A 12665-nucleotide genomic window follows, 5' to 3' on the forward strand; every position below is an offset into this window, starting at 1 on the left:
ATTGAGATTAAGTTAGATGAAGAAATATGACCCAAAACTTGACTCTGTGACATACTCAGAATCAAAGCATTGTCTCCAGTACTGGTTAATCTACAAGAGGTGGGTTTTTTTTTTTTGTTTTGTTTTTTGTTGTTGTTGTTGCTGTTTTGTTTTTAATGCTGATGCTCCTCCACCCCCATCATTTGCTTGTGCAGCCTAGTTTGTCTTTCACTTGTACCATTTCAACTAAGTGTAATCATCATGACCATCTCCCAAAGGGGGACGCTACAGATTCATAAACAGAACCATTGTCAAACAGCGTACCTCTTTTGCATAGGCAATTCTGTTAGGAGCTGGGTTAAAATGCCATGAAGATGTGAAGCAGCACTTAGGAATTAATTATCTTTTCTCCCGTTTAGTAAATAGAGATTGTCATGACGTTTAAACAGTACAGAGAGATGAGTCCTCTGGCTTTCGATATGAATGACAACCAAATTGACAAAAAGTGGCTAGGGGGTTTATTTATTTTTGTCAGCATTGCTTCTCAGACTAGTTAATCCAAAGGCATTTCCCCCTGATTTATGTCAGATAAGTTCAGTGTCTACCCGTCAAAATCATCAGTTTCTTTTGAAGCCTTCTGAACTTTTCCCGTGTACGAGTGACGTGTTCACAGAGCAAGGTTATGTGAACCGACACGGGAGCTAATCCAAGTAGGTGGCTGCCTTCTTTAGCCTACATTCCCTAAAGCACTATGGTTCAAGAAGGAAAAGGCAATGGCAGATCTGAAACACCTACCCCCTTCAGGTAAGCAGAAAGTCAGCCTAAATCCTGACTCACTGAACTTGTTTTATCGTATTTATTTCTGATCTACCAGTGGATTGAGTCATATTTGCAATCGATTTCAGCTTGTCTTACACAGTACACTTCTGACTTGGTATCCGGTTTGTGTGTAAGCACAAGTAAACGGAGGCTGTCTCAACAAAAATTCGTGTTTAGGTGTATTTAAGGAAGATTTACTTACGTGGTGGTTCTCAGCATGTGCATTTCATGGACTTGGCTTCCTCCAGCTCTGTGGTGAGATGGAGAGGAATAGTTGAAGGAGAACTAGCCTGCGGGTCAGGATTTTGACTTCTGTTTTCAATTCAGCTATTTAATAGTTGTAAACATAAGTGTAGCTTTGACCTCTCTGAATTTCAATCACCCTGTCTGTGAAATACAGAGAAGGACAATTGCCTTGCCAGCTTCAAAAGGTCACCGTGAGAATAGAATTAGAGGGCTGCAAAAGCATTTTGCTAATGGCAAATAGGCAGAGAAATCGGAAGCATTTCTATCCAACCTCGGTCACTGCAAGCAATAACATTTTCTACCAAGTACTATTAAGACTTTGGAGACCATCTAGGATAAAGCACATAGTGATAATTCCAAAATTGTGACAGTGTTTGCTGTCATTCTTTTCCAGAATGATGAGATGTTAATACAATAAAATTAATTTATTTCTTTCTCATTTGCCCACATTGGTAAGATGAATATAAAAATAGAAAAAAATTCAGACTTCTTTTAGAAATGAAAGAGAAATCAACTTAACCAAATCATGCATCTTTCTCCTTTAAATTCCCCAAACCCTAGTTTTAGTAGCACTCTTGATATTTAATTCAAGCAAGGAGTCTATTCAGCTTTTCTTAAACGTTTATTCAGCATAAAACTCTGCAAAAAATTGTTTTCTTTTACCTTGTAGCAGACGTTAGTATCTTTCATCAATCTCTGATCTCATCCTTTTTATTTTATTTTATTTTATTTTATTTATTTTATTTTTAATTATTTTTAAAATCCTTATTGAAGTTAGTTGACATATATTATTATTAGTTTCACTGTAAAACATAGTAATTTGACAATTATATACATTACAAAATGCTGACCTCAATATGTGTATCATCTCTCATCATACAGCTGTCACAATATTAATGAGCATATTTCTGATGCTGTACTTTCATCCCCATGACTAATTTATTTTGTAACTGGAAGTTTGTACCTCTTAATTCCCTTCACTTGTTTTGCCTATCCCCTGGTCACCTCCACTCTGGGAATCACCTATTTGTCCTCTATATTTATGAGCCAGTTTCTATCTTTGCTGTTGTTTATTTGTTTGTCTATTTGCTTTATGTTACAGATTCCACGTATAAGTGAAGTTATTTGGTATTTATCGTTCTCTGTCTGACTTATTTCACTTAGCATAATACCCTCTAGGTTCTTCCATGTTATCACAAATGGCAAGATCTCATTCTTTTTTATGGCTGAGTAGTATTCCATTGTCTATATATACCATATCTTGTTTATTCATTCATCTATTGTTAGACACTAGGCTGTTTGCCTGTGTTGGCTGTTGTAAATAATGCTGCAATGAACATAGGGGTGCATATATCTTTTTGAATTAGTGTTTTTATTTTCTTTGGGGAAATACCCAGATCCAAACTTCCCCTTTTGTGATATTACATTTCCCTAACCTTTGACGATAGATGTGGTCATATGACTTGGTTTAGCCAGTAAAATGTGAATAGAAGTGATTATAATTCCCCTACATGCATGCACATGCCCTCACACACACACACACACACACACGCGTGCACACGCACACACACACGCGCGCGCGCACACACACAAGAAGCACCGAAATGCCAGCACAAGACTTTCTGGAGCTTATCCACCTACAAGAAGATACAAATAGCCTGAAACATTGCCCTCAACAGTCACCCAGACCTGTGAAGGATTTTTACATGAGTAAACATTTTGTTTTATGTTAAGCCACTAAGAATTTGGAGTTGTTTGTTAACACAAACAACTCAGTGTAACTGAGCCCTCATCATGACTTTATCCTGATACACCCCATGTGTCTTTATTGCTTAAAAAGGAACACAGAATCATTTCAAGGCAAGACATGTTCATATGACTTTTTCAAGTAAATGTGTGTTGGGGGGATGTATCAAAAATATTACATAGAATTTATGTAATAATCTAGAAAAACCCTTATAAATAAAGGAGTATCTTGATGATTATAGTAACATTGTTGATAGATGCATACCATGCATCTATCTTTGGAAATTAATGGTACAGATAACCATGTTTTGAAGAAATTATACTGAAAAGGCCTGTAAAACTTAAAAGACTTATGCAACTCACTAAGCATTGGGCTCTTCATAAGAGGTTTAAACCCACATATGTTTCCTCCACATTATCTTTGACTACCTGCCAAATAAATTCTGTAAATATTGGATTCATTCAGTCTGCCAGCATTTATTGCCTTTCATGTATACCTTTCTAAGTCTCAGTTTCCTCTTCTGTGAAATGGCAGAAACACTATCTAAATTTTAAGATCGAATGCTATGTGAGAAAATGATGTACCAAAAACATTAGCCATGCTATCTAGCAATATGTTGGGAGGCAGTGTAGGGTAACAAGATAATCGTTGATTTTGGAGTCATGCTTGGGTTTGAATCTGTGCTGCACTGTTTGCGAACTGTATTATATTGGACACAGCACTTCTCTGAGTCATAGGTTCTTCATTTGTAAATGTAGACAATAACATGATTACCCATTGTGTTCACTCAGAGTTAAATGAGATGTCTGTCAAGCCCCCATTACAGTACACAGAAGATAGCAGACACTTAGTAAGTAGTAATTATTATGATGTGGTAGTTCTAGGCTAAGCAAAAAGAATGCGATAATGGATAAATGATCATTGAATTAAAAAAAGGCATAGTCGAGGATGGAAGGCAGACACATACATTTACGGTAGTGTAATAAATAATGCATTAGAAATGTGCACAGTACATACTGGTAGGTCTAAGAAGGAAGAGATAAATGATCCTATTAGCATTTAATATAATGTTTATGAATGTCTGAAATAGTATCCGATTCTTTCAGTTATTTCCCTTACTTGATGGGGGATTAAAAACGATTGATGAAAACATCTAGTTCTTTTTCAGATGAACCACTCAGACATTGCCTGGGCCACTAAATGATTCTTTGCCTTTTTAGGAGTGGAAAAAAAGGTATCAGTCCCCCCTAACATGGTGGGACTTCCACAAGGTAGAGACTGCAGGAAGTTCTGAGTTTTGACAGAACAAAATAGAACAAAGCAACTGAATAGCAATAAACTCTTCATCTATGGTGGCTAATCCAAAGTAACATTGGTTTAAGTAGAATTAAATGGATGCTTTCAATAGAAAAAAAAAGATGGATAGAAAAAAATAATTATATAAAGTTTTATGATCAAAGTTCTTATTGTTTCTAAGGATAATTTATGTGTTATTGTTATTATTATTTTAGTAAAGCTTAACCTATCTAACTCTGGTAGAAATATAATGAAACAAAAGTATTGAGGACAATCTTTAAGTCTGTACCAGGATAATGTTTCTCATATGATTCTAATATTTTCAATACTAGCTTACACAATTATGTCTTTTCTCTTCATCATCTTATCTGTATTTCCAAGTGATAAAAATAAGAGGAAATAGCCAGCTAAAACATGTGATTTAGTTGACGAATCTTTGATAGTTCGTACACTTCTAAAATTTAGTACTTTATTACCACTACCTTTATATATTTAAAAGAATGCAGCCTCATATCAAGAAAAGAAAATGTCCATATTGAAGGGAAAAAAAAACCGCAGCCTTCTTTATGAGTAATACTTAAAACCGTTAAACACATTAAAATCCCATTTACCAACAGCAGAACCTGATGAACATTGGGTCTGCTCAGTGAATGCTAATGTGGAATATTGCTGGGAAAGATTTTTGAATGTTGAAATTTCTTACAGCTCAAAATGGTTACACAGATTAAGGAAAGGAACATCTGTTGTTGTAAAGACAAATGAAATTTGGCAATTCATAGAAAATATTTTTGTTTTTGTTTTGTTATATTTTAAATTGTTCCTTAAAGTAGTCAATTACTCATTTTTCTATTTTGAAACATTCCAATACTCAATTTTATATTAAAAATCCAGGGACTGTCTACACAATTGACCAGTCTACTGTTTAGTAAATTGTGACAGTCTTTTATAGGATAACCAACTAGTATAGCAATCATGAAATCATCTAATTCTGAAAGCAAAGTGATCAGAAAGGTAAGTTAATCTTGGGACAGTTCATTAAGTGCAGACAGTAAGATGTCACAATTAATTCAGATGAGTTCTGACCTCAAGTTCTAACTCTAATAGCTTTCTATTTATTTATTTATTTATTTATTTATTTATTTATTTATTTATTTATTTATTTATCTGATCAAACAAGTAATTTGTCTCCTGCTTATCTGACTTTATTCATCTGAATGTGGATACTAGGCTTTATTTTAGCATTTATCTGGGAGTATGTTAGTCATTGTCTAAAATATAACTATGTTCCATTCACCTGTTCATTTACCTATCCACTCATCTATTAATACATGTATGTTTGTTTATATGTAGTTTTGTATCCATTCATTCATCTATCCATCTATCCATATACCTACTATCCATCTATCCATCCATTCATCCATCCAACGAAAGTGTATTGAGCTTGTATTGAGATGATCTGGCTAGGTATATAGATGACACAACAAAGTCTTTGTTTGTGAGAAGTTGCTCATAAGCTCATGTTGACACAAGCAAGTACTGTCTTTCAAACTCTATGTTGTGATATATTCATACAATAGAATATTAGTCATAACAAGGAATGATATACTGATACATGCTACAACATGGATGAACTTTGAAAACATTAAACTAACAGAAGCCAGACACAAAAGGTCTGATTATATGATTTCATTTATGTGAAGTATCCAGAATTATCCATGATAAATCCATAGAGACAGAAAGCAGATTCATGGTTTACCAGGGGCTAAGAGAAAGGCAAATAGGCAGTGACTGCTTAATGGGTACAGGGTTTTCACATGGGCTGACGATAATGCTTGGAACCAAATAAAGGTTGTAGTTGCACAACCTTGTGAATGTACTAAATGAACACGTTAAAATGGTTACTTTTATGTTATGTAAATTTCACCCCAATTTAAAAAATGAAAAAAATCTCCACTTATACGTCTTATACAGGTTGATTTGGTGGGGGAAAAAATGACAACTTAGAGATTTCTCTGAAAACCTCTATGTAACCTAAACACTATGAAAGAGTGATTTTTAACACTTACCAATTTAGGACCTTTTACTAGGTTGTCCAGACTGTTCTCCCAGAGAAGAAATCATTCAAGAAATGGTTGTGGATGAACTACTCTGTAGCTAAAGATAAATGGCTTGTCTTTAGAAGATGCCGGTTAGCACACAGCCTCTAAGATGATCCCACCCAATTGCTTCGGTTTTTCTTTTCAACTTTTTGGTTACGTATGAGGTCATACACATGCAAGGTACTATCAAGTGTCTAGGATTAGTAAAGTGGGAGTGAAAAAGGTTTTAATGTTGTTGTTGTTGTTGTTGTTGTTGTTGTTGTTGTTGTTGTTTTAATTTTAAGCAGGCTCCATGCCCATTGTGGGACTTGAACTCAAAACTCTGAGATTAAGACCCATATGTTCTACTAACTGAGCCAGCCAGACACCCCAAAACAATAAAGATTTTAGAAATTTGTTAACTCAAAAGCTTACAATTTGCTTAAAGGGTTTACTTTTGAAGATACATTTAATGAGCCTGTTAGCTTTGTTCTTTAGATTGATTATAGCATAGATTCCCAAATCTCAGAAGCTCCTTCATGATTGTGAGTCACCAATTAAAAACCTAACACCACTCTTGTGTAAAGCAACTGGAAATGCAAGAGTTGGTTGTATCTTTATCATGGTTAAAGAATGGCATATAAGATTGTATTATAGGGCTTATCAATCATTTTAAGAAACAGTACTTACCATAAATCAGTAGCAATCAATTAATTTTGTGCCCTGAGGATTTATTTCAAATTTGTTTTAATATATTAAAATGGTAAACAGCTAGAATTGGAGATACCAATAGTGTTTTGTATAGTCTTTTGTGGCCATTTTCTATCCTGTTTCAACAGTCAATGAGAATATGTTAATAAAATGTTTAGTATTTAATAATCAGTATGTGTTATATCAGGAACTTATATTCATTATTTCATATAATTATTTTATCAAGCTTATGATGTATGGACTCTTATGTTATCTCCATTACATAGATGACAATACTGAGGCCTAGAGAAATTAGGTAATTTTTCCTAGGATACAACACTGCTGAATGTCAGAGACAGGATATGAATCCTAGTCTGTCTGAAACTTGAGTCCATGTTCTTAACAATAAAGCTTTTAAAATTTCCTTTTTAAAAAAAAATTGAAAAATCTAATAAGACACCAATGTTTATTTAAATTGTTAATTCATATTAAGTTTGCATATTTTTGGAAGGAAATATATATATAGGAAATATGGAAATATATAGGAAATACACACACGTACACACATAATATACACATATACCACTTATATTAACAGTGTTTTCAGTTTAGACAAACCAGCTTTTCCCCAAAATAATGAGTGACACCAAATCACTCTGCTAAAACCACCAGATTGTACAGAAGTACTAATAAAATGAAACCCATGGATACATAGAACAATGCATTTAATTCAGGTCAAAACAAATTAAGAAAATAGTTCTAATTCAACTGAGTATTTGAAAAAGTCTCATTTTTACCTCCCAACGTGCAGATTTGTTTCTGATGAAAAGAAATGAAAATCACTTTTTTCTTTCTTTCTCTTTCTCTCTTTTTCTGTTTCTCTCTTTCCTTCCTTCTTTGCTTCCTTCCTTCCTTCCTTCCTTCTTTCCTTCCCTCTTCTCTCTTTCTTTTTCCTTTCATCTTTCCTTTCAATTTAAAAGCTTGAGCTGGATATTAATATTGTCTTCTTTGATTTTCTAGTTTCACGTTAAAATGAGTCAGTCATGTGATATTTTCAGTTTTAAAAATACCTTCAACTACATTATTTTAAACTATCTCCAAAAAATTAATAATAATAATAATAATAATAATAATAATAATAATGAAATCGAAACAAATAGCCAAAACCCAAGAACTGGGCAAGAATGTTCTCATATCTTCTCAGCATTTGATGTGGTCATGGTTGTGAGCACCTGGACATATTTTACCTAATAGAAGGAATGAGCAGGGCTTCAAGTTGTAGATATTCGTTGGCCTTCCCTCTCACCACAAAGAGTTTACCTATATTACCAACCTGATTACTATACTATTCCTCAAACTCTATAGTACCTAAGAGTTGGTTTACCTAGTCACCATCTCTTTTTCTTTCCACTGCAGGCTGGGCTCTGTTGGCCTTGAATCCGCAGTCCCCTATCCTACTGATGGAACCATTGCAACCGCCGTGGAGATTTGCCAGTGTCCACCTGGGTATTCTGGCTCCTCTTGTGAGGCAAGTTTGCAAGAATAAATCCTTGGCGCCTCCCAAGTTCCTTCGACATTGCTTTCAGTAAACCGTCCTCCATCAATGATGGCGCAAATAAATGATAGTGTTTTACTTAAAGAAGACGCTTGAGTGCCCAAAATCATGGCTTTCTAATAGAGCACCGCTCATATTACTTCATCTTGAAGTTATGTTTCTCTTTTGGATATTTTACCTTGCTACAGATGAAAATCTGAGGTTTCCCTAAGTGTTTATTTCCTATTTCATTGGTTGATAAAATAAGATGAATGATAGCAGAGTAATATTTAATATTTCAAAATAATTTCCCTTCACTTCTACCTCAGCGCTTACCAGGAATTAGCACTGTTTTCCCCTTTCCCTGTAGTTTCTAATCTTATGTACCATACTCTTGCTCTGCTTTATTCCTAAGAATGCCAAACTGCAAGCTTCTGAAGGATAGAATCTTTAAAACATCAAGATATAATACATGGAAGAAATACCGTCATCTGGAAAATTCCCTACATGCCTTTGACTCATTTATTTGAGATATTCCTTGTTACCCCAGTATTCTAGATTTCTAATAAGATTAACATTTCTTACTTAATATCACAGTGTGTCGTTTTAAGGTAATAACTTTTATTTACTTCTACGTACTTTTTCTTAGGTGGTTTGAAATTGGTTTCACTTGAAACCCAGTCATATAATGTAAACACAATTTTCCTGATAGAGGACATGGCTTGCAGATAAATAGGAGCTTAAATTCTTTAAAAATGGTGCCTTTAAGGAATCGTTTGAGTGTACCAAGATGTTCTACTTCAGCACACTATCCCATTATGCCATTTATAGAAATACTCTGGGCATTGCTTCGTCAGCTCTGTTGTACTCTGAAATAATGCGTGCTTTTAGAAGATACATAGGATTCAGAGTCATCTTCATGACAAATGTGTTTTCTTTAGCCAGGCTCAGATTCACCTATCTAGAAATAAAATGAAATGAAATTCGTTGATGTCCTTGCTTTTCCAGAATTCGTCTCAAGAAGAGAAAAATAATTGTGGCAATAAATTAGCTCTGTCAACATTAATTTTATTTTTACATATAAAATACGTGCTGTAACTGATGAGCCACATACTTTATGAAGAGCCCAGCAGTTTTTATTTCAAACCAGAAAGCTGTCTTTGAACCTTTAAGTTCCTATTTCAATTGGAAGAGTGAACACCTTGATTCTATGCTTGTTTTACCACTTACCCCACATTTGTTTTCCCTAGTACTCTTCATCGTCTTTATGGAAGTTCCAAATACCTGTCGATACAAAATTAAATATCAGAATTGCTCAGTTGGCTAGGTTTTTTGTTTCTTCTTTCCTTTCTTCAAAAATATTTATTGTGAATCTTTGGTAAATTCTGCACTAGGTGCTGAAGGGATTATCAAGAAGATTACATCAAAATCCCCATCCTTAAAGAGCTAACAATCTGTTTAGGGAGACAGAACAAATACCTATGAAAAATTGGATCACAGCACTATATAATTAAGGGACGGGTGAGTGGTACAGAACATAAGTGCAATAATCGTTCAAAGAGGTGAGCAGAGACAGGTGTCACTGAAAGTATCCTGCAGTGGAAAAACCTCAAATTGGAGGCTAAATAATGGTAACAATTAGGTGGGAAGAGAGAAGCACACGAGTATGAAAGAATCCAAACAAAACATCAGATGTTTAGACTTGCTCGCATTCATTCCTGTCCTTTCCTGATTTCATCTGCTTTTTACTGAGTTCATAAGGCCAGTCACATCAGCTTTGCTATCCCTAAGATGCACAGACCTCTGCAACGCTGAGTAACCTACAAAGACCAGAATGTCTTCATGCTAGGTTGCCAAAAACCAGGTCAAACCACTCACTATAATATCATTCTCTCTTACTCTATTTGGGGCCACAGTGTTGATTCAAACCTTTTTTTTTTTCTTCATTTCTACCTGACTTCTTATAAATCCCTCTGCAGTTTATCTTTCCAATTTTTCTTACACTCTTAGTACCATCATAATTCATTTCACTTCACAAGTGGGACAGGTGAAGAAGTGTAAGCAACATCTGGTACTGAAGAAATGTGTTTTAATTCAAATCTCAGTTTTTGCTTCTTTCTATATGATCAAAATAAAATTAACCACCTCACAGGAGTGTTCATACTTTTGTTTAGCTAATAGATGTTGATAATCATGCATTTTGACACAATCAAGACCCTTGGCATGGCTGACTAGGTGATCAACAACACAGGTATAGTCCCTACCCTCAAGGACATTACATTTGGTTGTAGGCTAGACAGTATGCCGGAGAACATATTTAAATACGTGTAATAAATGTCATGAAGTAAATGAACAAGGTGTCTCGATACAGCTACTAAGAATGGGCACAGGAAGAATAGATAAGAGGGGCTACTTTATAAAAGGTTTCAGGAAAGGCTATCTGAAGTGATAGCATCTAAACTGGGTGTTGAAGAGTGAGAAGGGTGAGCTATGCAGAGAAAGCTGGAAGTGGCTTAGGAGGAAGTGGAAAGGAGCTTGGAGTCTGCAAGGACCTGAAAGAGGGCAAGGACGACTAGAACATAGTAAGCAAGGGAGAGAATAGCACGTGATGTGACTGGAGGAGCCAAACCATCCAGAGCTTTGTATGTATTATAATAATTGGGGATTCTATCCTAAGCATAATAGAAAATCATTAGAATACTTTAAGGAAGGTAGTGCCTTGATCTTAGTTTTCTTATTCGAAAAACTCTTTATGGCTACAGAGTAAAGAACATAATATAGGAAGGCAAGAATAAGAGGAAGAGTGGCTCATAGGCTACTGTGGTAGGAGACACTATTATGGTTTATGTTAGGATAATGGCAGGGGATGTAAAAAGATATGGGTTTACTCTATATTTTGATAGTATAACCAATAGGATTTATTGTAGATTACATACCAGAGCAGAGTTTAAAGAAGTAAGGAATTTAAGAATGAGTCATAGAGGTGCCTGGGTGGCTCAGTCAGTTAAGCGTCTGACTCCTGATTTCAGCTCGGGTCATGATCTCATGGTTCGTGGGGTCGACCCCCACATTGGGCACTGCACTGACAGTGCAGAGCCTGCTTGGGATTCTCTCTCTCTCTCTCTCTCTCTCCCTCCCTCCCTCCCTCCCCTGATCATGCTCACTCTCTCTCTTCTTCTCAAAATAAATAAATAAAACTTAAAAAAAAGAAAGAAATGAGTCATAGATTACCAGTTGGAGCAATTGTATGCAAAGCCATTTACTAAGCTGAGGAAGACTGGGGAGGATTAGCAGTGGGCAGAAGATGGAATCAACAATCCATTTTAGAAATATTAGGTGTGAAAAGTGGAAACTAGATGTCAACTTTACAGTTGAATATGCAGGTCCTGAACCTGGAATATCCGTCTGGTCAACAGATAAGCATTTGGAAGAGATCATCAACTATGGGGCTGAATAAAATTACCTAGGAGACAGTGTGAAGAGAAGGAGGAAAGCGATCAAGCCCCTAGGAGTTCTTGGCAATGAGAAGTTGGGTCAAAGCAGAGGAGAAAGCAAAAAGCTAATGTGGAAACATGGAGTTGTGATGGCATGGAAATTGAGAGCAGAGGGCATTTGAGGGAGAGAGGAGTCAACTAAGCCACATGTTGATGAGAGGTCAGATAAAATGCAGTCACAGAATGGTCTACCAGCTTTGGCTACCTGGAATGTGGTGGCATAGCCAAGGTCAGTTGTAATTGAGTGGTGATGGCACAAGACAGAGTAGAATGGAATGAAGCATGAGAGGGAAGTGAAGAAGAGAAGACTTTTTAGAGTAGTTTTACTGAGAAAGAAAAACAGGTAGGTAACTGGAAAGCTCTGAGATATTAAGGAAGTAATTTTGTCATATTTGTTAACTTTTAATGGGGATAGCAAATCATATTTTTGAGCTGATAGTAATGATCCAGTGGAAAAGGAAGGTATTACTGGTAGAGCCCAGAGAAAGAGTGTTGGAAAGATAACAGATAATGGAATGCAGATTATGAGTGTAGTGACTTCTCTCAGGAGAGGAAGAATTCTGCATGCCCTGCTCCACTGTTCCAGAAAAGAATATGGCAAATGGAGATATCGCTGATACTTACAGATTTGATGAGGCTGTGGTATGAGTAGGACATTTGCAGGGTATTAAAAGAAAAAAAAGCTCATTAATGACAATTCTATGAATATTTGTCCTGAAAACAGTAAGTCAGTTCTCTCTCTGTTATCAACACCGTTGGTTTCTACCCTCTTCTGGATATAT

At 35.6% G+C, this 12665-nt stretch overlaps 1 protein-coding gene across 3 annotated transcripts in view; it reads left to right on the forward strand.

The window, feature by feature from the left end:
• LAMA2 (laminin subunit alpha 2) overlaps nt 1-12665 on the forward strand; it is a 619529-nt gene that overhangs the window by 338867 nt on the left and 267997 nt on the right. For all 3 annotated transcript variants that reach the window (XM_058735217.1, XM_058735218.1, XM_058735219.1), the window contains exon 15: nt 8272-8383. In XM_058735217.1, coding sequence (XP_058591200.1) covers nt 8272-8383 — 112 coding nt within the window. The remainder of the gene's footprint in view (nt 1-8271; nt 8384-12665) is intronic.

The sequence above is a fragment of the Neofelis nebulosa genome, chromosome 6 (assembly GCF_028018385.1).
Source record: "Neofelis nebulosa isolate mNeoNeb1 chromosome 6, mNeoNeb1.pri, whole genome shotgun sequence".
NCBI lineage: Eukaryota > Metazoa > Chordata > Mammalia > Carnivora > Felidae > Neofelis > Neofelis nebulosa.